Here is a 26,033-nt window from a genome sequence, read left to right as displayed (position 1 = left end):
ACTTATGTCACTACACATTTACACAGTTTCTTTTATAGTTACCATCTTTTCACTCAACCCACACCCACTGTCACCCTTTGCATCTCATCATAAAACTTTCTTTGTTGTCACTCCTCACTTCTGGTCTTTCGTCCAGAGATCCCCAACATTTTTTACTCATGAGCCACACTCAGATGTAAAAAGTGTTGGCGAGCCACACAAGCATGAAAAAAGTTTTTTTTGGGATGCCAAATAATGGTTGTGATTGGTTGTTTGATAGCCCAGTGTGGACTGCTAGTCTGCAGAATGCTCTTCTGCTTGGCAGAAAACTATCTCTTTGCTTCCAAAACTTGTCCCCAAGCCAGAAATGTAAAAATGAGCACCTACTTTGAGGCCACTGGGAGCAACATCACAGGGGAAGAAACAAGTTGCTCATCAGCTGCTGGTTGGGGATCACTGTTTTTATCCCTAAATTCCTTCATAAGGTACCCTCCCTTTAAGCCTCTTCAAAACTAAACTCAGATCCTACCTCTTGTGGCACCGTCATGGTATCTGGTTTAATGTTGCCACGGAATGGAAACCCATTAGCCAGAAAGCTTTTTAAAAATGATTCTTTTCTCCAAAATAATAAAACAGTAACTTGTATGGAATCCTAGCTAAATATATGATTAATCTGTATTGGATCCAAAACAGTCTATTGGGTTTTTTTCATGTCTAAAACACCTAAAATATGGTGATCCAAATTAGGCAAGGATCCCTTATCTGGAAAACCCCAGTTCTTGAGGATTTCGGATGGCATGTCCCATACCTGTAACTCCATCCTCCTCATCTCCTGTGGCTCTTTTTCTTAGGTTTATTTTGTGCTGGGCATATTTATTGTCGTGCTTGCAGTATTGCTGTATTGCAAACATGTTGCATGCACAGTAGCACTATATAAATTAAGCACATAAATACATTTGGATTAGACTAATTATTAATCTCTTTGTCCTAAGTGACTCTCCAGTGTCAAGGAGTATGAAGGTTTAGTTAAAAAAAATGAATCTCCTCAGTTTTCCTTTTCACAAACTATAGTAAATTGCAGTATACAATGTGACAGATATATATATATATATATATATATAATAAGTACATCATTTAAATGCTTTGCTATGACTGCCATTCAGTTTTCCCTTGACCTTGTCTCTTTCTTGAGTCAATAAGTCTATTGCGTTACAATGCCACACTTTAAAAATAATAATTCATTTACACATATTATATTCAAGCCTGTTCTGTAAACAAACATTCAATATCTTTAATATTTAAAAACCTCTGATCTCGTTTCCAAGAAAAACAATCCTTCAGCCCTTACCACCACCTGCTGTATTTCAGCCTTGTTCTCTATTGATTCTCGTGTATGAGCCTGATGTACTGCTTTGCACTGTTGATCTGAGTTTATTACTACCTGTTTTTGCCTTTGGATTTACTGGGAGATGAAATGAAGCATTTCAGACAAGCTTTTTTTTTTTCTAGTGAAGTATCTATAAGCCAGATTGTTGGAATAGATGTGCTAAGAACCAGAAAATGAAGTTTCCATTACATGTTTGCAGTTAATTTATGTAGCTGAAAAATAAAAGCCTAGGCACAAGCCTACAAGTTCAAAAACATATGAGTGTGTTTGAGCATAATGGAAATGTACCAAAAGGTACACGATTAAATTACATAGCTGGTTTAAGTTGTTGTATACAATGTCTTATTCCTACTGCTTTCAGCTATATTACAGGTTAAAGGCAAAGCATCTCCATAAGCTAAATACGTAAGCACTGCAGTCTGTTAGGAAGAGGAAGGAGTCGTCTGCTTATTTTAAAATGTTCTATAATGCACTACATATAGCTTGGTACAAAAATATGACTTGGAATCACAAATTGAATATGTCATTCTTGATAACAGAGGCTCCGTTAATAAGTGTAGCAATTATTTGCCTTCAGTATTTATGGTACAGGTATGGGACCTATTATCCAGAATGCTCAAGACCTGGGGTTTTCTGAATAAGAAATCTTTCTGTAATTTCAATTTCCATACCTTAAGTCTGGTAAAAAAAAAAAAATCATTTAAATAATGAATAAACCCAATAGGATTGTTTTGCCTCCAATACGAATTGATTCTATCTTAGTTGGGATCAAGTACAAGTTACTGAGAAGAAGGAAATCACTTTCAAAAATTAGAATCATTTGCTTATAATGGAGTCTATGGGAGATGGTCATTCCGTAATTTGGAACATTCTGGATAACGGGTTTCCAGATAACCTATCCCATACCCGTAATAACACTTTTTATTATACAGTGGCATTCTTGCAAAAAATCTTCAGAGGGGCTTGGCATGTAATGTAAGAAATGCCTGCTCCTCCTATTCTGCACCCACCTGTCCCTCACAGGCCTGGATTTGTGGCGAGGCCACAAAGGCCCGGGCCTAGGGCGGCACAAACATAGGGGCGGTATGTGAGTTTTAACTTTGGCGCATACGTGGCAAGCGGACGAGGGAGGGGGGTGTTCGCGCACGAGCATTTGCCAAAGTTAAAACTCCCTAAAAAGTCGGTACTTAATACATTTTTTGGCTAAAAAATAATATTGAGAGCATCATGGGTTTGAGACAAATGCATGAATTGCATTATGTTATTATTGGGAAAAGTCCTAAATGCAAAATAGAGACAATTTACTCTGAGAAAGCCATACAGTTTAGGATGCACCAATGTAAATGTGATCGTAGGTGTATTTGGGTAGCAGTTGAAATGTTGAATTGGGTCTCAGGGAGATAAGTAGTATAGGGCAATTAATTATAGCAACAGTTCACGTCATGTGTAGGGGACAAAATTTGCTGCCCTGTAGGGAATATTGTCCTATTGCTATACTCTGGAGAGGAATACAATCCAAACTGCTTACCCAAAAAAATATAGATACTAGTGATACAAGCAAACTTGTTCAGTTTGTGAAACTGCAGAAAAATTAAAAATTCTCGCAATGCGGCTACTGCATGACCTTCACAAGCGCTACTTTATTTGACACGGCCACAACTTTTTTATGCGACCTCAGTGTATTTGACGTGCCCATGACTTTTTTGACGCAACTGTGCCCGTTTTGTGAAAAAAATCCTTGTGCCCCACAAGCAGTAATTGCTGGACTTAATTTGTCTTTTCTCTCACAATAGCCCTAACTGGACCTGGACTTGTACAGAAATGAATGATTAGTGTATCTTTATATAACATTATGCTTTTCGGAATACTCTTCAGTAAGGGGCCTATTTATTATGCTGTGTAAAATGGAATTTGTAGAAAAAATGGTGTAAAAATCTGCTGCTATTTACACAGCAAAGTCTGCCAATGTGTGGCAAATTTTGTCACTGTTTTTTACACAGCATAATAAGCCTGCCCCTTAGTGTTCTTTTCCCTCTCTCGTTCTCGTTAGTGGGAATCCCACCGTGGTCCTAAAACATTTATCACTAGTTTATTTGGAATAAGATTCTCCTCTTTTTCTTTTTTCTTTTCTGAAAGATGAAATGTAAAGTGATTTCTTACTGTTTGAATATATAACCCAAATGCATATCTTACATCTTATTTTTACTTTGGTATATTTGTTACTTTTACATGATAGGTAGTTCTGCAAGTCACATTTTTTTTAAACCTGGAATCAACTGGAACCTGTGTTTAAGACTTTCTGTATGCTAGATGTGCAGCGTGAAGGATAAGCCCCCTTCCCATTGTAATTGTCATGGAAATTACGCCGCAGTCCAGCTTCCTCATCCTTGTGTTTCACCATGATGCTATCTCCTCTGCAAAGGAACATCCAGAAGGATTCATTAATATAAATGCTGCCAAATCTTTTTACCTTTCCTTCTGCTGGATAATAGTGTGAGACACATTGTGCCTTCCATTAAGTACTTAATACAATGAAAACATAACGGAACAATGCACTTAGAATTCATATTGCTAAAAAAATATAGACTTTCACATTCAAACAGTAGAAGTGTCTTGTGGAATCTCCTTGCTGGGCTACATTGATAAAAAGCATGAAGATAAGGTTTCAGGCTAATTTAAAAAGTATATATTTAAGGGCTATATAACAATCAAGTATGAATTTTAACATGTAATATACAGGTATGGGGCCTATTATCCAAAATGCTCGTAACCTGGGGTTTTATGGATAAGGGGTCTTTCTGTAAATTGGATTGCCATACCTTAAGTTTATTCAAAAATTGTTTAAGCAATAATTTACCCAATATGTTTTATGATTAATTAATTATACCTTAGTAACCTGGGGTTTTATGGATAAGGGGGTCTTTCTGTAAATTGGATTGCCATACCTTAAGTTTATTCAAAAATTGTTTAAAGGAGAATGCAAGTCAAAATTTAAAAAGCATACTGCCCAATAGTCCTCCTTTTGTTTAGTAAAAACACCACACTTTTGGCTCACCTAATCAAATATTTACTCAGTCACACGTACTTCACATTTTCTAGAACAGGCAGCCATCTCTAAAAAGGTATTCTCCCTTCCTTTCCCTCCTTGCTTCATACTGCACATGTGTTTCATTCCCTCCCCCCCTCCCCTCTGCCAGATCCGCTTCTGATTGGCTGGTGGGCATGTGTAGCTCAGAACAGCAGACAGGATCTAGTTACACACATGCTCAGAGAATAGGAAGACTGCCGCTGGCACCTACAGGAAGGGGAGAGAGATTTCAGTGATATCACTGTAGGCTTCACACTGCTGTAGGCTGCCAGCACCATATCTCAGAGAAGCAAGCAGGGATCTGGGAATTTAGATATGCAGTAAGTACTTTAAAAGAATGCCTTTAGACTTACTTTTAATTTATATTAACCTTTCATTGTCCTTTAAGCAATAATTTACCCAATATGTTTTATGATTAATTAATTGTACCTTAGTTGAGATCAAGTACTGTACTGTTTTATTATTACAGAGAAAATGGAAATCGGTTTTAAAAAGCTGAATTATTTGATTAAAATGGAGATGGCCTGCATTACCTGGAGGCAAAAGGGAGAACATTAAAGCTCCTCAATGTTAGTGGCCATGTCAGAATCACTCAGGGCAAGGCAGCAGTGCTAACGACCATGAGAGATCAACAACATAGCTATGTAAACGGAGGATGGAAATTCAAAGTACTGACACAGTTTGACATAAATACAATGCAGTATTTTTCACATAATTCTGACATACCTGCGCCCGGTATAATCATGGCGCAAAATGTTACCAGAAAATAAAAAAAGGAATTGTTTTAATGCTAGTGATGAGCGAATCTATTTATGCCGAAAATCCATAAAACTGCTGAAAAAAATCTCAAAAGGTAAAGAAGTCATTTACTCCAAATGCATTAAAGTCAATGGGCATTTCTTTGTTTTGGCGTTTTTTTGTCTCTGTGACATTTTGCACAGGCAGGAAGGACTATACAGCGTAGACTGCAACTATAAGGAAATAGGGGGAAATTGCGGGACTACAATTGCACTTGTGGATGTAAATGGACCCTAATTAGATGCACAGATTGATTCATGGAGTATATCAATAAAGCCACGATGGATGAAATTATCTGTTATTGTACAGGATGAAAATCTCCCAGTGTCTGTTCTGAGAGTAACTGTAAGTAATTTAGCCTAGTCCTAGCAATACTAGTAAGGTATGGGATTCGTTATCCAGAAACCCGTTATCCAGAAAGTTCCGAATTACGGAAAGGCCTTCTCCCGTGGACTCCTTTTTATAAGCAAATAATTCTAGTTATTGAAAATGATTTCCTTCTTTGTTGTAAATATAAAACAGTACCTTGTACTTGATCCCAACTAAGATATAATTACCCCTTATTGGGGGCAGAACAGCCCTATTGGGTTTATTTAATGGTTAAATGATTCCCTTTTCTTTGTAATAATAAAACAGTACCTGTACTTGATCCCAACTAAGATATAATTACCCCTTATTGGGGGCAGAACAGCCCTATTGGGTTTATTTAATGGTTAAATGATTCCCTTTTCTCTGTAATAATAAAACAGTACCTGTACTTGATCCCAACTAAGATATAATTACCCCTTATTGGGGGCAGAACAGCCCTATTGGGTTTATTTCATGGTTAAATGATTCCCTTTTCTCTGTAATAATAAAACAGTACCTGTACTTGATCCCAACTAATATATAATTACCCCTTATTGGGGGCAGAACAGCCCTATTGGGTTTATTTAATGGTTAAATGATTCCCTTTTCTCTGTAATAATAAAACCGCACCTGTACTTGATCCCAACTAAGATATAATGAATCCCTATTGGAGGCAAAATAATCCTATTGGGTTTAATAAATATTTAAATGATTTTTAGCAGACTTAAGGTATGGAGATCCAAATTATCCGGAAAATCCCAGGCTCCGGTATTATGGGTAACAGGTCCCATATCTGTACCAAGAGATAACATAATGTATTCCTTGTTCTCTAATATGTAATAAAAGGCACTAAGTTTGCCTTGTAGCAGTAACCCATAGCAACCAATAAGATGTTTGCTTTTAAACAGGTGACACATAGCAACGAATCAGCAGGTTCTCTGATGTATGTAAATCTTTATTTATAAAGCGCTACTTATGTAAGCAGCACTGTACAGTAGAATACATTAATACAAACAGGGGATTATTAAGATAATAATAGATAAATACAAAGTATAACAATAAATACAAATAAATACAAGATACAGTTGCAATAAGTTAAGAGTCAAAGACACAAGAGGATGGATGTCCTTTCCCCGTAGAGCTTATAATCTATACTGCTATGGGTTACTGCTCCTGGGAAAACATAGCACCTTTTATTACATAACTCCCTAAGACTCTTTATCTGATTGGTTCCCCTTTAGGCTTTTCATTCCCTTATAATTTTCCACTATTACCACTTGCCAAAGTCGCAAAGCCTTTACTGTGGCGCCATACTTCTGATATCAGTGTCTGACTGCTCATAGAAATATGGTTGTACATCTGCTAATAAACCCCTGTCACTAAATGTAATCATTAATTCATTAACATTCCCAAAAATGTATTTAATACCTTGATATCAAATCAGTATCTTGTAGCTTTTGATTCGTTTTTGTAATTCATTAAGCAACCTAGATTTAATCCATCAGTGCTCTGTTCCCGAAATGAATGTCAAGAAAACCATTTGATTTATTGCCTGCAGGGAATGGGAAAGAGAATTAAACAAAAAATAAAAAGTCGTTTGCGTTTCTGAAAGTTTTTTCACTGTTGACAAAGTTTAGCAATAAAAATGCCTGTAAATAATCAAGTGTTAGAAATGTGTATGTGCTTCTTTGCCCACGCATTGTATAATTATAGATTTCCATCTGCTCATTATTCTGAGGTAAAAAGTTCTTAATTAATTTGCATAGGTCGATGAACCCTTAATTATTTCTGAAATGGTACATAATGGGAAAATCACAAGTGGGACAGAATATACCCTGGTGTATATAATAAGGCCATTGTGACATCAGGTGTTTTAACTGAACAATAAATCATAGAATGCAATACGACAGCTCACCACAACCATAAAAAGCCTAATTTGTCTGAACAGAAATATGACAGAAATTACATACAACAAGCTGCTCTATTTTCAGAGTCTGCTAATGAATAAAATAACCTGATACTTGTTAAAGAAACAGCGTATTGTGCAAAGTTTGTATATGCCACGCCCACTTTTTGGCCTCTCCCCATTGCTGTTCGCTTACTTAACATCGCAGCCACATTTTAATCCACATTTTAATCTTGATATTTCTCTATACAAGTTTAAAAATACATTTAGACAGATTACCAGACCTAAAACCATAAAACAAGCAATATTTCCAGGATTCAGAACTGAAGGATCCAGCAGTGAGTGCCAATGATCACAGGGGGTTCAGGTGACACAAGATCACTCCTTCCTTTCTCCTGTACTGGAATAAAAATAATTTGCCGGTGGGGAGGGCTCTTTTGCCAAGGAAACAGCCAGGGATAGCTGTTAGAGGTGAGGACAGTGTCAATTCTCCTCAGGGAAAATGCAATGGGGTCAGTCCCCGTCAAACGGGGACTGATGGTAAACCTAGCATAATCTAACTTAATAAAGAATGCTCTGCCTACTGACACTCTTGAGGTCTAATTAAGGGGCTGACCCTTTATTGACATTAATCATTCTTATTAATTAACCTTAATAAAAAATTATTAATATAGATATGCAGGATGAAGCCTCAGTTAGTGACCAACAACTTATGCACACACACACACCTAGAAGTTAAACTGATTTACTGCATTTCATATGATAAGTAGATACAAGGATAGCCAGAGTTTCATGAATTCAGCAGAATCGGGGAGCCACACCCTGACCTTTAGCTTCCAAATGATCCAAATCCCTGGCACTCGTTCAGGAGTCCAAAGCTCCTAACACAAGATGGTGGGTCCCTTTTATAGCAGCGAACCCCCAAGAGCTGACTTGAGCAATAATGTGTACAAACTGCTGTCATAGGCTAATGCCACAGACAGGGCATTAGCCTAAAACACAAAATGCTTACTGGTTAATTTATTAACTTTGTACCAGTCTCTATTTGTTGTAAATAATTGTAAATTGAGTTTATTGTTTGTCTTCTGTCTGTTGTTCCAAAGATATTTGATGGGTAACAATACCTGTGTTTATTGTTTACCCAGCAATATACATAGAACAGAATCACTGTACCTTGAACATTGGACAATTGCTGTCCCAAAATGTGTTGTTTTTACGTGACTCAAACCTATAATTTGAGTCATATATCAAAGTAGAAATATTCTGTAAACCATTATAAAATCAATAATAGAATGATGCTACATTCCACCCCTTCATTTACAAAATATACTGATTTGATACTAATAACTAACAGTAATATACAGTGGTGTGAAAAACTATTTGCCCCCTTCCTGATTTCTTATTCTTTTGCATGTTTGTCACACTTAAATGTTTCTGCTCATCAAAAACCGTTAACTATTAGTCAAAGATAACACAAGTAAACACAAAATGCAGTTTTTAAATGAGGGTTTTTATTATTTAGGGAGAAAAAAAATCCAAACCTACATGGCCCTGTGTGAAAAAGTAATTGCCCCCTGAACCTAATAACTGGTTGGGCCACCCTTAGCAGCAATAACTGCAATCAAGCATTTGCGATAACTTGCAACAAGTCTTTTACAGCGCTCTGGAGGAATTTTGGCCCACTCATCTTTGCAGTATTGTTGTAATTCAGCTTTATTTGAGGGTTTTCTAGCATGAACCGCCTTTTTAAGGTCATGCCACAACATCTCAATAGGATTCAGGTCAGGACTTTGACTAGGCCACTCCAAAGTCTTCATTTTGTTTTTCTTCAGCCATTCAGAGGTGGATTTGCTGGTGTGTTTTGGGTCATTGTCCTGCTGCAGAACCCAAGATCGCTTCAGCTTGAGTTGACGAACAGATGGCCGGACATTCTCCTTCAGGATTTTTTGGTAGACAGTAGAATTCATGGTTCCATCTATCACAGCAAGCCTTCCAGGTCCTGAAGCAGCAAAACAACCCCAGACCATCACACTACCACCACCATATTTTACTGTTGGTATGATGTTCTTTTTCTGAAATGCTGTGTTATTTTTACGCCAGATGTAACGGGACACGCACCTTCCAAAAAGTTCAACTTTTGTCTCGTCGGTCCACAAGGTATTTTCTCAAAAGTCTTGGCAATCATTGAGATGTTTTTTAGCAAAATTGAGACGAGCCATAATGTTCTTTTTGCTTAAAAGTGGTTTGCGCCGTTTTTGCCCAGTCTCTTTCTTATGGTGGAGTCGTGAACACTGACCTTAATTGAGGCAAGTGAGGCCTGCAGTTCTTTAGATGTTGTCCTGGGGTCTTTTGTGGCCCCTCGGATGAGTTGTCTCTGCGCTCTTGGGGGAATTTTGGTCGGCCGGCCACTCCTGGGAATGTTCACCACTGTTCCATGTTTTTGCCATTTGTGGATAATGGCTCTCACTGTGGTTCGCTGGAGTCCCAAAGCTTTAGAAATGGCTTTATAACCTTTACCAGACTGATAGATCTCAATTACTTTTGTTCTCATTTGTTCCTGAATTTCTTTGGATCTTGGCATGATGTCTAGCTTTTGAGGTGCTTTTGGGCTACTTCTCTGTGTCAGGTAGCTCCTATTTAAGTGATTTCTTGATTGAAACAGGTGTGGCAGTAATCAGGCCTGGGGGTGACTACAGAAATTGATATTGAAATTGAAAATTGAAATTGATAAACCACAGTTAAGTTATTTTTTAACAAGGGGGGCAATCACTTTTTCACACAGGGCCATGTAGATTTGGAGGTTTTTTTTTCCCTTAATAACGTAAACCTTCATTTAAAAACTGCATTTTGTGTTCAATTATGTTATCTTTGACTAATAGTTAACGGTTTTTGATGAGCAGAAACATTTAAGTGTGACAAACATGCAAAAGAATAAGAAATCAGGAAGGGGGCAAATAGTTTTTCACACCACTGTAGATCTAGTATACTGATATGTGCACTGAATATATACATAACCAGTAGTTGTCCCCACTACCCCAGCCAGATAAACAATCAATGTACTGAAGTTAGTAATTATAATTCCGATTGAAGGACACTACAATTAACAGGAGTTTAAACATAAATCATCTACATCCCAAGCCATAAAATACTTCTATGATTCTTGTCCAATGAGAAAATCTGTATCTACTTGTATATACTTTGTGGCAAACATGTGGCTAAACAGGTACAGGCATGTTTCCCTGCATTTTCCTTATAGGCTATCAGCCTTTATATACACTGTAGATCAATGGCAACTGAATTCAGTTCATCTGAGTTCAGCAACACTTTCTTCCAATGCTCTTACTAGTAGCACACAAGGAGATTAATCACTTGGGATATATCTCCTCTAATGTGGGCAAATAATCTTCAAAAGCCTTCCCACCAGCTAAAATGCAAATTGTCAGTGAGAAAACACGCATGGCTACTTTGCAAATTTACCTCTCGGGAAAATTTTGGGCTACTTGGGAAAGTAGCCACACCGGGTATGCTTCATTACAATTTGCGTTTTAGCTGGTGGGAAGAACACAAGGAATGTTTTGTAACCTGTGGCAGCCACAATTTATTAGGGGCAACAAATGTCCTGTGTATCATTGCCCTAAGGGCACAAATCACCCAGGGAATTCAAATCATCTGGGTTGATACTATCAAGTCAAAGACACACAGAGCTACTTTGTAGCAGCTACTTGTCACGGCTACAAAATGCCAGAAAATACCCTGCCATAGACAATACTGAGAATTGCCTCTGCTAAAACACACATAGAGACAATTATAAATAAATGATTTTTCTATTTTCTATTTCTAAGAAAGAATTTTCTATTTTTGTAGCCGACAAGTAGCTGCTACTAGTAGCTCTGTGTGTCTTAAGGCCCCCATACACGGGCCGATAGAAGCTGCCGATATCGGTCCCTTGGACCGATTCGGCAGCTAATCGGCCCGTGTATGGGAAGAAACGAGAGGCCTGGCCGACCGATATCTGGCCTGAAATTGGCCAGATATCAATCGGCCAGGTTAGAAAATCCAGTCGGATCGGGGACAGCATCGGCTCGTTGATGCGGTCCCTGAACCGACTGCCCATGGCCGCAAATGTAATCCCAGGGCCAAACGATCGGATTATTTTTTTTTAAAGCAACTTCCTACCCGATATCGCCCACCCGTAGGTGGGGATATCTAGTAAAGATCCGCTCGCTTGGCGACATTGCCAAGCGAGCGGATCTTATAGTGTATGGGGACCTTTAGCCCTAACAGTGACTGAATTGTATAATATTTTGTTCTTTATAGTCTTGAAATTACTTCACTCATATAGAGTTGTCCAAACTATCTTCCAGCAAAACACATTAATATCACATTACTACATTCTGTTGCCCTATTCACACACATGTAATCATTATTTATAACATAATGCTAGTCTACAGACATTAAGTTCACATAGCAATATTTCTCAAGATAATAAATGGACCCTTTCTGTTTGCCAGAAAGTTTCACAGACTGTCTTCTCCAAGGCATACTATACTTTATACTGCTCTAAATCCCACTTAACTCACACTTTACAGCTCACATAACAGTCCTGAACAGATATTAGTTATATTACCAATAATACAATAGTGTAATAGTCTGTAGAACCAGTTGAACAAAAGGCAAATATTTGTTCATAAAGTCCATGGTGACTACCTTTATATGAATTCTAGATTCTTTATACTTTGAACTGATGTCCTTTGACAATCACTAAATATTTGTGTTTGTTGTCCATCGTTTTGGGATCAACCCCTTTCAGTAAAAGTAGCCATTACATCCACGTTAAACATGTTTAAAACACAAGATCAAGGCAGCCACACTTGTTAGCATTTAAGATCTGTTTTGTCAACATTCTATAGTTGTTGTCAAGAATCTGACTTTTGGCTTGCTTTTTAGTAACTTTCTATTTTACATTAAAACATATAAACACACAACCCATCCAGGTGCCCACACACACTCAGACTTGCAAGCCTTTGTTATATGTTGTACAATAGTTCTTAAAATCATTTCCCCCTGCGCACACTAAATTGCCCAACTGCCAATTTTTCAGCCTCATGTAACAATGGGTCTTTTAAATAGGTGGGAGACCCTGCTAGCAATTTATTCTTCATATGTGCAGTAAAGGGAACTTCTATCTGGCCTTCTTTACAGAAAGTAAATTGAGGGGTACTGATGGGAATGGGGCTTCAACAAAACCACTTTCATCTCTTCTCTGAGATAGTCCCAACCTGATTATTTTGTCTGCAGCAGATGTTTTCTCTGTACTGTTGTTCTGCTGCTTCTCTATTTCCTGTAAATTCCTGATACCTGCACTTAGGGTAATTTGTGTTCTAGTCACAACTGGTCTTCATACTTCTTCTAAAAGATTTTATGAGTTTTCTCATGTAAGTCTGTTCCTGAACACTGGGCTAACTCCCCCCTAGCCTCTTTTATTTACAAGAGCTCTCGCACAGGGCGGATTTTCAGCCTGGGAAAAAATGCAGACGGAGAAACAGCCCCTCTGCTGCCGTCGGCGTCCTACCTTACCTGCACAACCCAGAATCATTGGGTCAGCCTTGTTACAGGCACACATGGAATTGCAAACTCCTGTTTTTTTGCCAATATCTGCCCCATGTGCCTGCACCCAGGCTGACACAATGCTTCCAGGCAGTGCTTGAATTGGAACAAAAACAGTGGAGGTATGTCTGCTGCGTGTAGTGCATTGTGCCAAAAACAAGCCCTTCGAAGCCACGTCCACTGTTATAAGCCTCTCCCACCAACACTTCTTGTTTCACTCACTTTAAAGCAAAGCCAAAATAAGTATATATAGTATTTAGCTCCAGCCACTAGGGGGCACTATAGATAAAATTGTATAAAGGGGGAACCACATCCACAACCCATGTCTTTTTGGGAGGGAACAGCCATGGACCAAGTTGGAGAAGGAGAAAATGACCAGATGGTGTGGAGTAGAATTAGGATAGAATAGGTAAGCGGAAATGTTCTGCAGGTACTAGGTGTCTGAGATAGGTTCTTAAGCATGGACGGTCTATTGCCCCAGCAGTCACAAGCACAGTTGGAGTGTGTACCCAAGTCACAAATTGTGCTTGTGAATGTTGGGTCGCCCTTTACTACAGGTCTGGGTCGCTGCACCCGGACCACTGGATCAGTGGGGTAAGTGTCCATGAAAAACTGTTATTTACGTGATAATTTAATGAAGAAATAGTTGTGAAAATAATTTTCCCTCGGTGAAGGGTCCGGGGCAAGGCATCTGGACCAACTTTGTGAAGGGGTGAGCGAACGCTAATTGAGACTGGCTGTTTCAATTTTTAAATTAGGCTTGATGTGCTGGGTGGCTTAGAGCAAGTTTTGGTATTGTTGTATTTAACTGTCTATTGCCCCAACAAGGAAGGTACTGAAAATAGTTTCCCGGTGGATCGTTCTCCAAATAGGGACCCAAGCAGACAGGATAGGCTAGTGAGAGGGGTTGATTGATTTCAGGCCAAGTCTGACAGTAGCAAAAGGCCTGGTTGAAATAGCAAAGGGACACTGCAGAGAGCGCTGAATTTTTGAGACAGGTGGGGAGAGGGATCCCAAGACTATAAAGATAACCCAGCCTAGCTATCGCTGTTAGGGGCCATGGTCCTCTGGATAGTATGAATATGTAACTGTTGCCTGTAATTGTATGCCTGCATGAAACAACATGGATGTATGCCTATTTGCTTTAACCCCTGGATATGTGAATAAAGTTACTGATTTGCATGATGAGAGACAAGAGAACATCTTCAGGCCAACATCTGTATATTCTATTTTCACTGAACCCCCCTGAGAGCCATGTTCCCCTTGTACCCCCACTAGAACAGCTGTGTTTAAAAAAAAAAAAAAAAAAAAAGGTTTACAGTTGCTCTACTTCTATTAGCTGCCCTACCTTGCATACAAGAAAATTATATAAAGTGCAGGAAAGATCTAGCAATGTGCCAATTGGAAGACCTAATATAATTACTGTCATAGAGTGTGGTTTGAATTTAGGTAAAATATGATTTAAATGTTGGTATTCTATGGTAAGTTTAGAAATATATATTAGCAATATGCCCCAAAGTGTAGTTCTTATAATTCCATTTATTAATTTCAATCCAAGCTTTATAATTTTCCATTCTGCAATGCTGCAATCATTTTAATAACAGCTAATTGTAATAAGAGTTTTTATGACTGCTAATGCATTCAGAAACCAACACAGTAATATTAGCCAGACTTTATTATTAATATACAGCATATGTTCATGAAAATGTATCTGAAATGGCTCATTTTTCTTTTTTTCCTTGATAAAGGTTTTGCCAATGGATTCAAGCCTTTACCGTTGGACGCATGTTGCGCAAAATAGCTCCTCAAAATGCTCCTCTGAAACAACACCTCTTCTTCCACCCAAAAGAAAAGGGCCGTCATACAACCTGAAAAAGGAACGAATTGTATTCGCAAACAATAAAACATATGAGAGAGACTGGAAGGCAGTGTCTCGCTATTACAAAGGAAACAAGATCCGAACTACAAAATATACTTTGCTGAGCTTTCTACCGAAAAACCTCTTTGAGCAGTTCTACAGGTAAGAATCAAATGTTAGAATAGAGAAGGTGTTGATTTTTTGTTGGTCTGTTTAATGCTATGCAATACCGCTCTGATACAACTCACTTTAAGGTGGTCGTGCTGTAGCCAACCCTTTATGGTATGCAACCCATCAAGTGGTGGCCCAGATGTACTGATAAGGCATGGCTATTGTTATATCTGCTAGTGCTGTCAACTCAAAGAATAAGATCTGATGGAACATGAAGTAGAAGATGGTCTAACATAGTGGTTGGACAATATAACAGAAACAGGCCAACTTGTCTGACCAAATCATGTATGGTCACCTTTAGGTAAATGTACAAGGGGAAGGGGCATTGTGATCATTGTCAATAAGGAAGAATTGTAGTTTTCAAAACTCTTCATTGATGGAACCCTACTCTCGTTTTCTTGCAAGTCGTTCCATTATACAGATATATCTTGGAAATTCTGACTTCCGCCTTTCTTTTATTAATGGCATTATGGTGAGACCGAAAAGAAGCTGCTGGTAAGGGAGAGATTATATATTATTCTACCATAGAGGATCAAATGATTAAAATGCGCTGTATGTCTTAGAGCTATGCTGCACTCTATATTTTGTCTATTCCAGTATTTGCCCTTTAGTCACTTCCTATTGAAAGTATTGGGGCACAAGTAGCCATACACTTTGGAGTATAACCTGAAACTGTGATAGTGGACAATATATGCAATATAGGGCTACTTACTGTATGTACTTCTGTTGCTGTCAGCTGGAAGCAGTCTATAGGTCACAACATTTTGATCAGCACAGGGCATTCTGGTTAGTATTTTATTATACATTATATCATCAGTTTTGTGTAGTCTCGCAAAACAATTTTGCACAGCAGTTATTGTTCTATATCAAGTCACATTGTGACTCTACATGCCTGCTGTTGACATGTAGATAGATGGATCAGGTTTAATTGAAGTCTCTCATACACTTTGAAATGAAGGGCATGTGATATGTTGTTTGTATATTGCGTTATTGAATACCAATTACTTAATGATGATTTATCATATTTATTTTATCAAATGGCTAAGAAAGGGGGGAGGGGGGGACTACATTTCCTGTAGGGCTGATGTTGATAAGGTGGCAAATGACAAGTTTACTTTCCTATGTATTCACAGCATGAAGAAAGAAGCCTGTTTTTTGAGGCAGCTTAAAAACAAGCAGGGGTGGGACAGATGGCCAACCATTGTGATATCAGAGAGGTTCACTTTGGTCAGATGGTGGCAAACCATGGGGAAAGTACTTAATTCCTTACATTACAGAATGACTTGTGAACCTGTAGCATGGAGGCCTAAGACTAAGCTTGCTGAGTTTTTCGCATTTTCTGATTGGCAAGAGCCCTGTAGGGAGCACAGTAGAAAGGAGTTGGTCATGCCATGTGTGCATATATTTAATATCTGATTTAATAATGGTTCCACTAATATTGGGAGCAACTCCATAGCATAATGTCAGCAACTGAAACATATTCAGAGTTTGGCACTGCAATGCTCTTAAAGAGAAAATAAATGGTGCCTGCTGCAGAGTTCATGGGGCAAATCCAAATATTGTGTAATGTGTGATGTGATCTTCTAAGAAGCATGTTCCATTTTTCAAAACTGTTTGTATTGTACTTTTTCACAATGTAATAATAATTATCTGTGACAACTGACGTAATGTAGGTTATAAAATCCATTACCCTTATTTACCCTTGTTTATTTAGCGTATTCCTGATGAAATAATTTGGAAACACTGTATGTTTGTTAAAAGGAAAAAAAATAGAGAAAGATATGTATATATAGCTGCAATAAAGGGATCTTGTCACTGGGGACAGAGGACATGGGGCTTTGATTGCAAGAACATCTGGAGCACTGTGGGTTACACTTATTTCAACTGAACATATGCAATGAGCTTTTGTGAGTAAACATATGGCATTTTTATGATCAAGTATATTGTGTCACACCAGCCTGAACACCTAGTGCCTCCACTGTTATTCATTGCATGCCGCATACCATCCAGGTATTTGGCTTGAGTTGAGTGTACAGTATATCATTCATCACATTCTACCTGCCCTCTAATGGTTATAAATGATTGGTTCACTTTAACTTTGAATACTTGGCTGCACACTTCTTCGCAGTATCCCTAGTAATAAAAAGAAAATGGCAGACAAGTCGTATACATAGGCGTTGGGTGATAGAATTATGATTGGCCCAAACAAAAACATTCAAGGGGGGAATTTATCAAGTGCTAGTTTGATCTATTCAGGAATCTATCGGAGCAGGAGGAACTGCCAAAAAAGAGGACAACATGCATACATGTGAATACATAGTGAAAGCAAGGAATCTGCAGGTGTGGTTGACAAGTGTGCCCATCATTTAAAGGAAAATTGTACCCCAACAATGTAGATCTCTATAAAAATCTATTGCATTAAAAAGCCCCTTTATCTAAATAAACCATTATCATACAAATACAGGTTTCAGTAATGTGTGCCATTGGGTTACTCTAAATAGAAAAGCCATTTTAAGTACTAAGGGCCACCCATTTTGATCATATGATTCATGGAGCACCCAAAAAGACTAAGGGCACCCATACAAGTAAGGCCACATCAGCCAATGAATAGACAGAGTTCTGCCTTTTACTCCCACTCTACTTCCTGTTACAGTCAGAGGTGCATTATTTCTGGTCATGTGATCTCTGAGGGGGCACACAGCCCATCACTAAATGGCGGCTCAAGGGAAAAGATGTAAAAGGGCAATATTTACTGATATATATTCCAGTTTGGTAAGGATCTTTAATAGGTCACTTTATATGAAATAGACTATCTTTATTCATTCTGGGGGTATAGTTATCCTTTAAGACCCCATTTCTACTTGAAAATATGTAATTTGTTAAGATAATGCTACACATAGGCTCACACAGAGATTTTAATCCAAAAATTATGCCTACTGCTGTTTCATGTAAAAAAATGGCTAAACTGTCATCTTCATGGCAATTCTCTTTAACAGTAAACAGTAATTTGAGGGGCGGGGTATTTTAGAAGTGTTGAGGCTGCATTTTAGGATCGGCTAAGGGCTAAACAATGTTTTTGACTGCCTCTCGATTCCTTAATGTATTTGTATCACTTTTTTTTATTTAGAGGAGAAGGAAAGGTAAAAACTAAGTAAGCTTTATCAGAAAGGTCTATGTAAATACAGCCATAAGCACTCACAGAAACACTGCATTGTTCTGAGTCCTCTATCAAAAGAAACACCGGATTTCTTGTCTTCTTTTTTCCTGTGCCAGAGACACACAGCTCTCTCCTCTCTCCAGCTCCCCCCTCCCTCAAGAATGCTAAGAACTCCCTCCCCCCCTTAGGAATGTGGATCTGAGCCAATCAGCAGAAAGCTTCCTCATAGTCTTACAAACTGAGCATGTACACTGGTCTTGGTGCAGGAGCAAGGCATTATGGGAACTTTCTTTACACAGATCAGAGTTTTTTTTTTTTTCATATGAGCTTCTGATCATCTGAACGGGAGAAATATGGGGAGACTTAAGGGCACTATTGAGAGAACTGAAGGTATGCCTGCAGCTTGAGATTAACTCTTTATTAGCCTTTCCTTCTCCTTTAATATATACCATCCTGTTTTCTTGTAGATCCGCAAACATTTACTTTGTTTTCCTGGCCGCCTTGAACTGGGTGCCGCAAATCGGTGTGTTTCACAAAGAGATAACCATGGTGCCGTTGGCGATCGTGCTTGGCGTTATTGCAATTAAAGATGCAGTGGAAGACTATAAACGATACCGCATTGACAGAAGAATCAACTTCACCAAAACCAGCGTTTATAATAAGTAAGTGCAAAAAAATGATTCTTTTTAGAGGAAGCCGCCTAATTATTTACGTAACCATAATTGCTGTTTTGGATATTGTAATAAGTTGCATCAGGTCTACCAATCAGCATTAGTGATGAGCGAATTTTTTTGCCAGGCATGGATTCGCAGCGAATTTCGGCATTGGTGAATAGTTTCGCAAAACTTCTGTGAAAATTTGCAGTGTAAAAATTTGTCGCATGGAATTTTTTTGTTGCACGACAAATTGGGCGCGGTCATGACAAAACAGGGTGCGGTCATGTAAAAAAAAAAGGTGTGACCAGCAAAAAATAGATGCGGTGACAAAAATAGACGCGGATGACAATAAAGACACAGGCGACAAAACAAATCGCGCAACAAATGCATTTCGCGAATTTTCTTGCCGTTTCGCAAATTGTATGGCGAAGCGAAAGGGGGCAGATTCGCTCATCACTAATCAGCATTTAACATAATGCTCACTTTTTAACAGTTTAACAGTAAACATTTCATTTGTTACTATGGGTTACTAGACCTAGTACAATCTTCTATTACATTATCCAAACTTTTTATAATTCAGTAGTAACTAGTGATGAGCGAATCTTTCCCATTTCGCTTTGCTGAAAAATTTGATTTATGAAACAGAGAAATATTAGTGAATCGAGGAAAATATTGCGCATCCAAAAATTGTTGCGTACGACTATACGTTTGACGCATGATAATTATTTTGATGAGAGCGACAATTCTTTTTGACAAACGTTTGACGTGTGACAATTTGAAATCCTGGCAGGGGAGGAGGGACTAAAACATTGATGTTACAAATTGTAACAACTTCTCCACAGCTTACAGGCAGCATGTAGAAACTACATAACCCACAATGCATTGCACTGTGATGTTCCTTTCCTTATTGACATCACATGTGCATGGAATTGTGGGATTAGGAGGATGCAGGCTGAAGGCAGGCTAAAGTCGGCTGAAGTCGACTGCTGTTATATTTTATTTGGGTCTCAAAGTAGTCAGCCAGATCAGCAGGGGAACAGGGTGCCAGGCTTAGGGAACTGTTCCAAACCATATTATTACATCACATATTATTTTTGTAAACTTGCTTGAAATTATGTTTTGTTTTCAAAAAGCTTAAGTTGTGTTTGTGTGGACTTCCCCTTTAACATATGTTACCACCACCCTTCCTCATTACATGACAGGCCCAAACCATATGTAGGTCCCGTTGCTCCCACAACCATGTCCCTTCCTTCTTAGCCAGATTGATGAGGTGTCTTTACTAATCAACACCCACATTTAAGTGCTGCTGTTATGAACTATTTTTTTTTTTGGTGGGGGGGGGGATTGTATTACAGGAATAATCTGACCCAATTTTTATAAAGCTGACCCTAAGCGCTGGTTCTCTTCTGCTGGATGCCATAAGCCTAGTGCTTAGGGATTCCATCTAACTCATTGCTACTTTTTAATATGCATTGTATATGTCTCCTGTGATCTGGTCAGCTCATTAAAACAAACACATAGCACCAAACTTCATTGCCTCTTATACAAGTATGAGGAACGCAGCTGAACTAATTACTTACTCGCTGTGCAGACTATATCATTTTAAAGGTGTTTGAAATGAAGACATTCAGCAAATAGAAACTCATGTTTATCCATTGGCCACACGTTCTCTTCCCCGATGATATGCAATCTCCAAACTCTCTCATGTCTTGCAACGTGATTTTTTTCTGTTCTGCTGCTTAAGAATGTTTCTGTAAAAAGACAGGGCTATTTTGAATTGCCTTCGGCAAGCCTTTAGAAAAGCAAAGATGTTTGAGAAATGCGTTCTTAAGGGTTTTTCATTTTTGCAATACTTTCTGCTGGTAAAACCCATTTCAGGAATGTGGTGGAAACGGCATAGGGCTGACAGGTAAGAGGCTGTATGTCAACACTGTTTAATCATCCGCCGTGCTGCAAGTTATCTCTTAATAAAGCAGTGGAGCTGCTACCCTCATATAGAACAATCTGATTTGTTAGTAAAGCTTTCTGCCAAAGCTGAACCAATCCACTCGCCTGAATCCAGATAGAATAACCTTCATCTCCTTGCTATGGAAATGTGCCAGATTGCTTTGTAACCATAACCACAAACTAATATACAAAGTTTATATGCAGTTTTCCCACCACCAAACTATTCATTACTTGTTGTGTTACAATTCACTTTCTAAAGTGATTTGTTTCCTTTGCAAATGAAATGCATGGCAGTGTGCCCAAGGCAGTGAATGTGATTTCTGAGTGCCCCAGGGAGCCCTTGGATCCATGTTTATATGTCAGCAATTGCTCTTTCTCTACTTGCGGAATAATCAAATTTGAACAAGGCCTAAGGCTCTATACATACAGAAACAAAACAATTGTCAATTTGCCCCTGATCAAATTGGCCATACTGTAGCGTATCTGTTGTGTAGTTTAGCCTGCATTGCAGATCCAATATATATCCACTGACCTAATACAGAGCAATGTCTTTCAAGCCAAGTACCTGATAAACATAGGCTATCGAAAGACTGAGAGGGTTATAGACCGATAGTGGGGGATTTTTTTTACCATAAAAATGATATAAACACACCAGAGGCCATCCCTTTAGACTTGAAGAATTGAATTTTTATTTGTAGCAACACAAATGGTTCTTCACGGTGAGGGCAGTGAGGTTGGGGAATGCCCTGCTAAGTAATGCTATATTGACAGATTGTATTAATGCATTTAAGAGTGGTTTGGATGATTTCTTAAGCAAGCATAATATTAAAAGCTATTGCAACACTAAAATCTACAATTTGTATTGGTATATACTTTATATATGTGGGTATATCAATAGGTTGGTAAGATGTGTATATGTGCAAGGGGAAATTTTATATGGAGGGGTTGAACTTGATAGACTTTGGTCTTTTTTCAAAAGCAAAATCCCAAAGAAAATAAGTGGGGAATGTCTTCCTTTAAAGAGACCCGAAGAATCTGGGGAAACAAAATATATCCTCATAGCATCTCAACCTTGGGCCTGATTCCTCATTCACAGTAAAGACAACCCTGACACTCAGCTGGTGCTACAATGTCCTTAGTCTTGCCTCCTCCTAAAAGCAATGCAGTATATAGAAAAAGAACATCGTGGCAAGGAGAACACAACAGCAGAATTACTGCTAAACATTAATTGATTTATACTGTTGCTTCGTGTTACAGGCACAAGCGCCCTTTATCAAACATAAGGGCATTGGGGCCAGAAACATGTAGCAACACAGCAATTAATCACTTATCGATTAGAAGTTAATCCGCTGTTGTGTGTTCCTTCCCACACTTTTTCTGGCCCCTCATTGTCATTTAAATCTCCCTAAGCTCAGCCGCCCACAGGTATACCAGCCTCTCTATTCTATATTGCTAGAACTCTTCTTGCTGAGTTAATATTGATACTCCTTTTTGCCCCTCAGATTCTAGAGGCTGGTAGGTGTGACTCTTGACATTGGTCATTGACATTGGTCACTTCCTGTGTATCTTGAAGCTTGGGCAGCAGCAAATCAATCTCTGTGCATGGTGTTGGAGCTCCATTCTTCTCTTCGTGGTTGGGTACCTTCCTTCCTCCCTTCTCCTCCATCTGGGAGGCCTTTGATTTTGCAACCCTGTCCCTGGGTGCCAAACCCAGGCTCTTTCTGGGTCATGCTCTTTTCCCAGGCCACCTGTGTAATTGATCCCTGTGCTTCTGACACCTACTAATAAGGTCACTGGCAGAAAGGATCATTGAGCATGGAACTGGTAGCCACCAATAATAAAATAATAAAACTAGTGCCCCCCCAAACTTCACATTAAAAAACCACAAGCAGCCACATGTTCATATGTCACTCCTACAGAGTATTCTGCAGAATTGTTTTCCTTAGCAATTATATCTATTTTCAGTGCGTTCTTCAAGTATATTTTGAAAGTGATTTGGCCTTTAGCGAAATATTGAAAAGAACTTCTTAACTTTTACTGTTTGAATTACACGTGCACTACGCTCAATAGATCAAGTCTTCTAACTCTTTAATCCAAAAATTGCGACTCTGTAAATGCTTGGGTGATCTCTATAGCAAAAAAATACTTAAAACAGAGATTACTCTTACTTTATAGTTGCCCTGGCACTTATATTGATAAGCATTGTGGGGTTAAACCCTTAATCACTAAATTGTGGGTTCTTTAAAGCACTGTTACTATGTAGTAACCCTAGGAGGATTAAGGTTTTCTTTTTTTTTTCTAAAATGGTTCTTCTGATGTTAGCCTTTACAAAAGGAGTTAAAGAAGCTTTTCCTCTTTTTTATGTAATTGCATTATTACAGTATGTGGATCTGGTAAAGTACAAATAAGATAATTTGCCATGGCCATTTACCATAACCATAAGAAGGCTTTGTTTATCTCTATATTGTTTTTAGGGGCAAATAGATTTATTGCAGGACAATTTTTTAAAAATGTTTTTAGCCACATACGTAGGGCAATGTTCCTTGGCATTCCTGCTTTCTACGATTATGGTTTTTTTTTGGCTATTGAGAAAACAAGTCAGAAGAGACTGGGAAGATCACAGAGGCTCAGGCTTATCATTGTAGCCTGTAAATTTAAGAAAACTCGCCAGTTCCAAGGAAAACTCTGGCACCTGTGAGCCATCTTTGTGAGTGTCTAATAGTAGTGTGAGGAATGCAAAGTGACATGCTTCTTTACCAGTGTCAGTAGCATTCAATTAGCTGTGCATTCATGAACACGGTCTGCTAGAGGTACCATAAATGCCCCCAGGTCCAGGCTGATTGTAGTTCAGTGTCTGAGTATGAAATTGCATGTACTTTCCCTGAAAAGTGTCCCTGGTCACTCTCCTGGCTGCAACATAGCTAAGGAACATTGCTCCATTTTCATATTGCTCTTATTGTTTTATAGATCTCAAATTTGACAATATAAAGGAAAATCCTAGGTTTAATTAATTAATATACACTCTATATATATATATATATATATATATATATATATATATATATATATACATTATCACAAAAATGTGCATCTGTGTGGTTGTTAAGGTACATGTGAATCTGTATTTGTTCCTTCGTAAGAGTCCACAAACTCTAAATACAAGACACAATCTTGTAATAGATCATATACATTATTTAATGGCCATAGACTAAGCTTTCTGTTTTCTTGTGACTTAAAGCTCTAAATGAAAATCACAAAGCTGCAGTCTTTATAAAATGAAAATAAGGGCCAGTATAGTGCATTGTATATTAATAGACCTTTATCATTTACTACTGTAGCTTTGGGGAAATGACATGTTCTTCCATTGAAATACCATTCCCATACCCAATGCCATTCCCACAGAACAAATACAACATTGGCACTATTGTATTTGGATATTTTACACTTTAAGAATAACAATAAGGGGCGCATTTTGTAAATGATAAAGTCTGGTGTACAGCTAGGGAAGGTGCTTGGATAAAAGGCCTTATACGGTATTTATTTCTGGCATTTCACAAGTCTCAAATAAAACATGACCATGTCACAGGTAATATATATCGATTACAAATTCACTGACCATCGGTTATGAGATTAAGCAAAAATGCATGGTGAGGATACAGTTTTCACAAATATTTCCTGAGCCCCTTGATAACCAGATTATTCAATTACATTTTTTTCTATGAAGGTTTCATCAGTTTTGGTTTTCACTGCCAGTTTCTACCAAGGTTGAAATCATAAAGGGCATTTAGTAGCTGTTGGGTACTGGGCTAGAAAGGTCACTGTTCCCTGATCCATAGGAAACAATAAAACCTATTTATAGACAGCGGCACTTAGCAGCTACTTATCTTCATGTGTGACGGGAAGAATGAATGCTACCTGCATTCGCCTGCAATCCATTTTATTGGGTATTCTGTCATGTACCACTCAATAAAAGGGATTGTCATTTAAGTATTGCATGGAGCTTTCATTTTTATGTGGTTTTCTGCTTTAATTTGGTGCTGTGCAGAAAATAAAAAGCATGTACAATATTTGCCAAGGGTCAATAAAACTCACTTTTTAGTAAAAGTTTTAGGAGTCAGTTTATATAAGGCTGAAGCAAAATGTGTTAATTTACGACAAAAAAGCACTTTCTCCTGCACATCAAGAATTTAAGTTAACATGTAGTTTTCCTCTAAGTTGAATTTCAATAAGAAAAAATCTTCATCAAATCAAGAATTGTATATATAAATACATATCTTTTGGAATTTTCTCCCAACGTCCCCCCTAACCCTAACCCCCCCCCCAGTAAGGGGATGAGTTTGTTCTATTATTATTGTATTATAATACTATATACACAGTACAGATATGCATTCCTAAAGTATTCCTTAGCCAGCATTTAGTGTGGGTATTCTGTGCCTTATGCCTACCCCTCCCACAGAACAAAAGATGAAACTCTGAGTATATAGTTTTATTGTGTTGTTTATCATTTTCCTACACAACATGAAGTAAAGCAGGAAATCCAGTTTTTCTGTTATCAAGGTATTTGCCTCATAAATAGCTTATTGTTGGTATTGGCTGTACACTCCCTTCTATGAGAAAATGCAAAGTTGTGGAATAATTGGACTGTGCGGCAATATAAAGTATATGTTTCTTATCTGCCTTAACTTATCTTGAGTCTGTATATTGGATTGGAGAGAGCAGCCCCAGAAGTTGATTATGAGTATGGAAGCGACCATTGTTACTGGCCTGTAGGAGTCATCCAAAGCTACGTGCCAAATCAGTTTCAAACTACCAATGTTTCCTCACCGGTGCACAAACCATAGATTACCTGTTTATTTTAATAATGACCCGGTCAGAAAAAGAATATTCTTATTATCATTAATACTGTTGATCATTGTCTGTTATATATAAAGAACATGGCAATTGCTTTCAGTATAATAAGAGGAAATGCCAACAATGACATATTAAGCAGAATGGAGGTAAATCTGCCTATGAGTAAGTGCTCGTGGAGCATGAAACCCTTAAGTGAAAGATGTTGCTTCAGTGAAGTTTTTTTGGTTTTAGCTTATTTTTCTGGTGACGTATATGGTCATTTAAGTGCCTAACTCCATCT

The 26,033-nt window shown here is 38.2% G+C and overlaps 1 protein-coding gene across 3 annotated transcripts in view; it reads left to right on the top strand.

Annotated features, from left to right (window-relative positions):
• The window catches only part of atp10b (ATPase, class V, type 10B), a 299,005-nt gene that overhangs the window by 186,815 nt on the left and 86,157 nt on the right, over positions 1–26,033 (top strand). For all 3 annotated transcript variants that reach the window (XM_018092832.2, XM_002940128.5, XM_018092834.2), the window contains 2 exons: positions 14,862–15,133; positions 18,767–18,961. In XM_018092832.2, the coding sequence (XP_017948321.1) occupies positions 14,871–15,133; positions 18,767–18,961 (458 nt within the window). In that variant the 5' untranslated portion in view covers positions 14,862–14,870. The remainder of the gene's footprint in view (positions 1–14,861; positions 15,134–18,766; positions 18,962–26,033) is intronic.

The sequence above is a fragment of the Xenopus tropicalis genome, chromosome 3 (assembly GCF_000004195.4).
Source record: "Xenopus tropicalis strain Nigerian chromosome 3, UCB_Xtro_10.0, whole genome shotgun sequence".
NCBI classification, from domain to species: domain Eukaryota; kingdom Metazoa; phylum Chordata; class Amphibia; order Anura; family Pipidae; genus Xenopus; species Xenopus tropicalis.
This window is presented reverse-complemented; position numbering and strand designations above follow the sequence as displayed.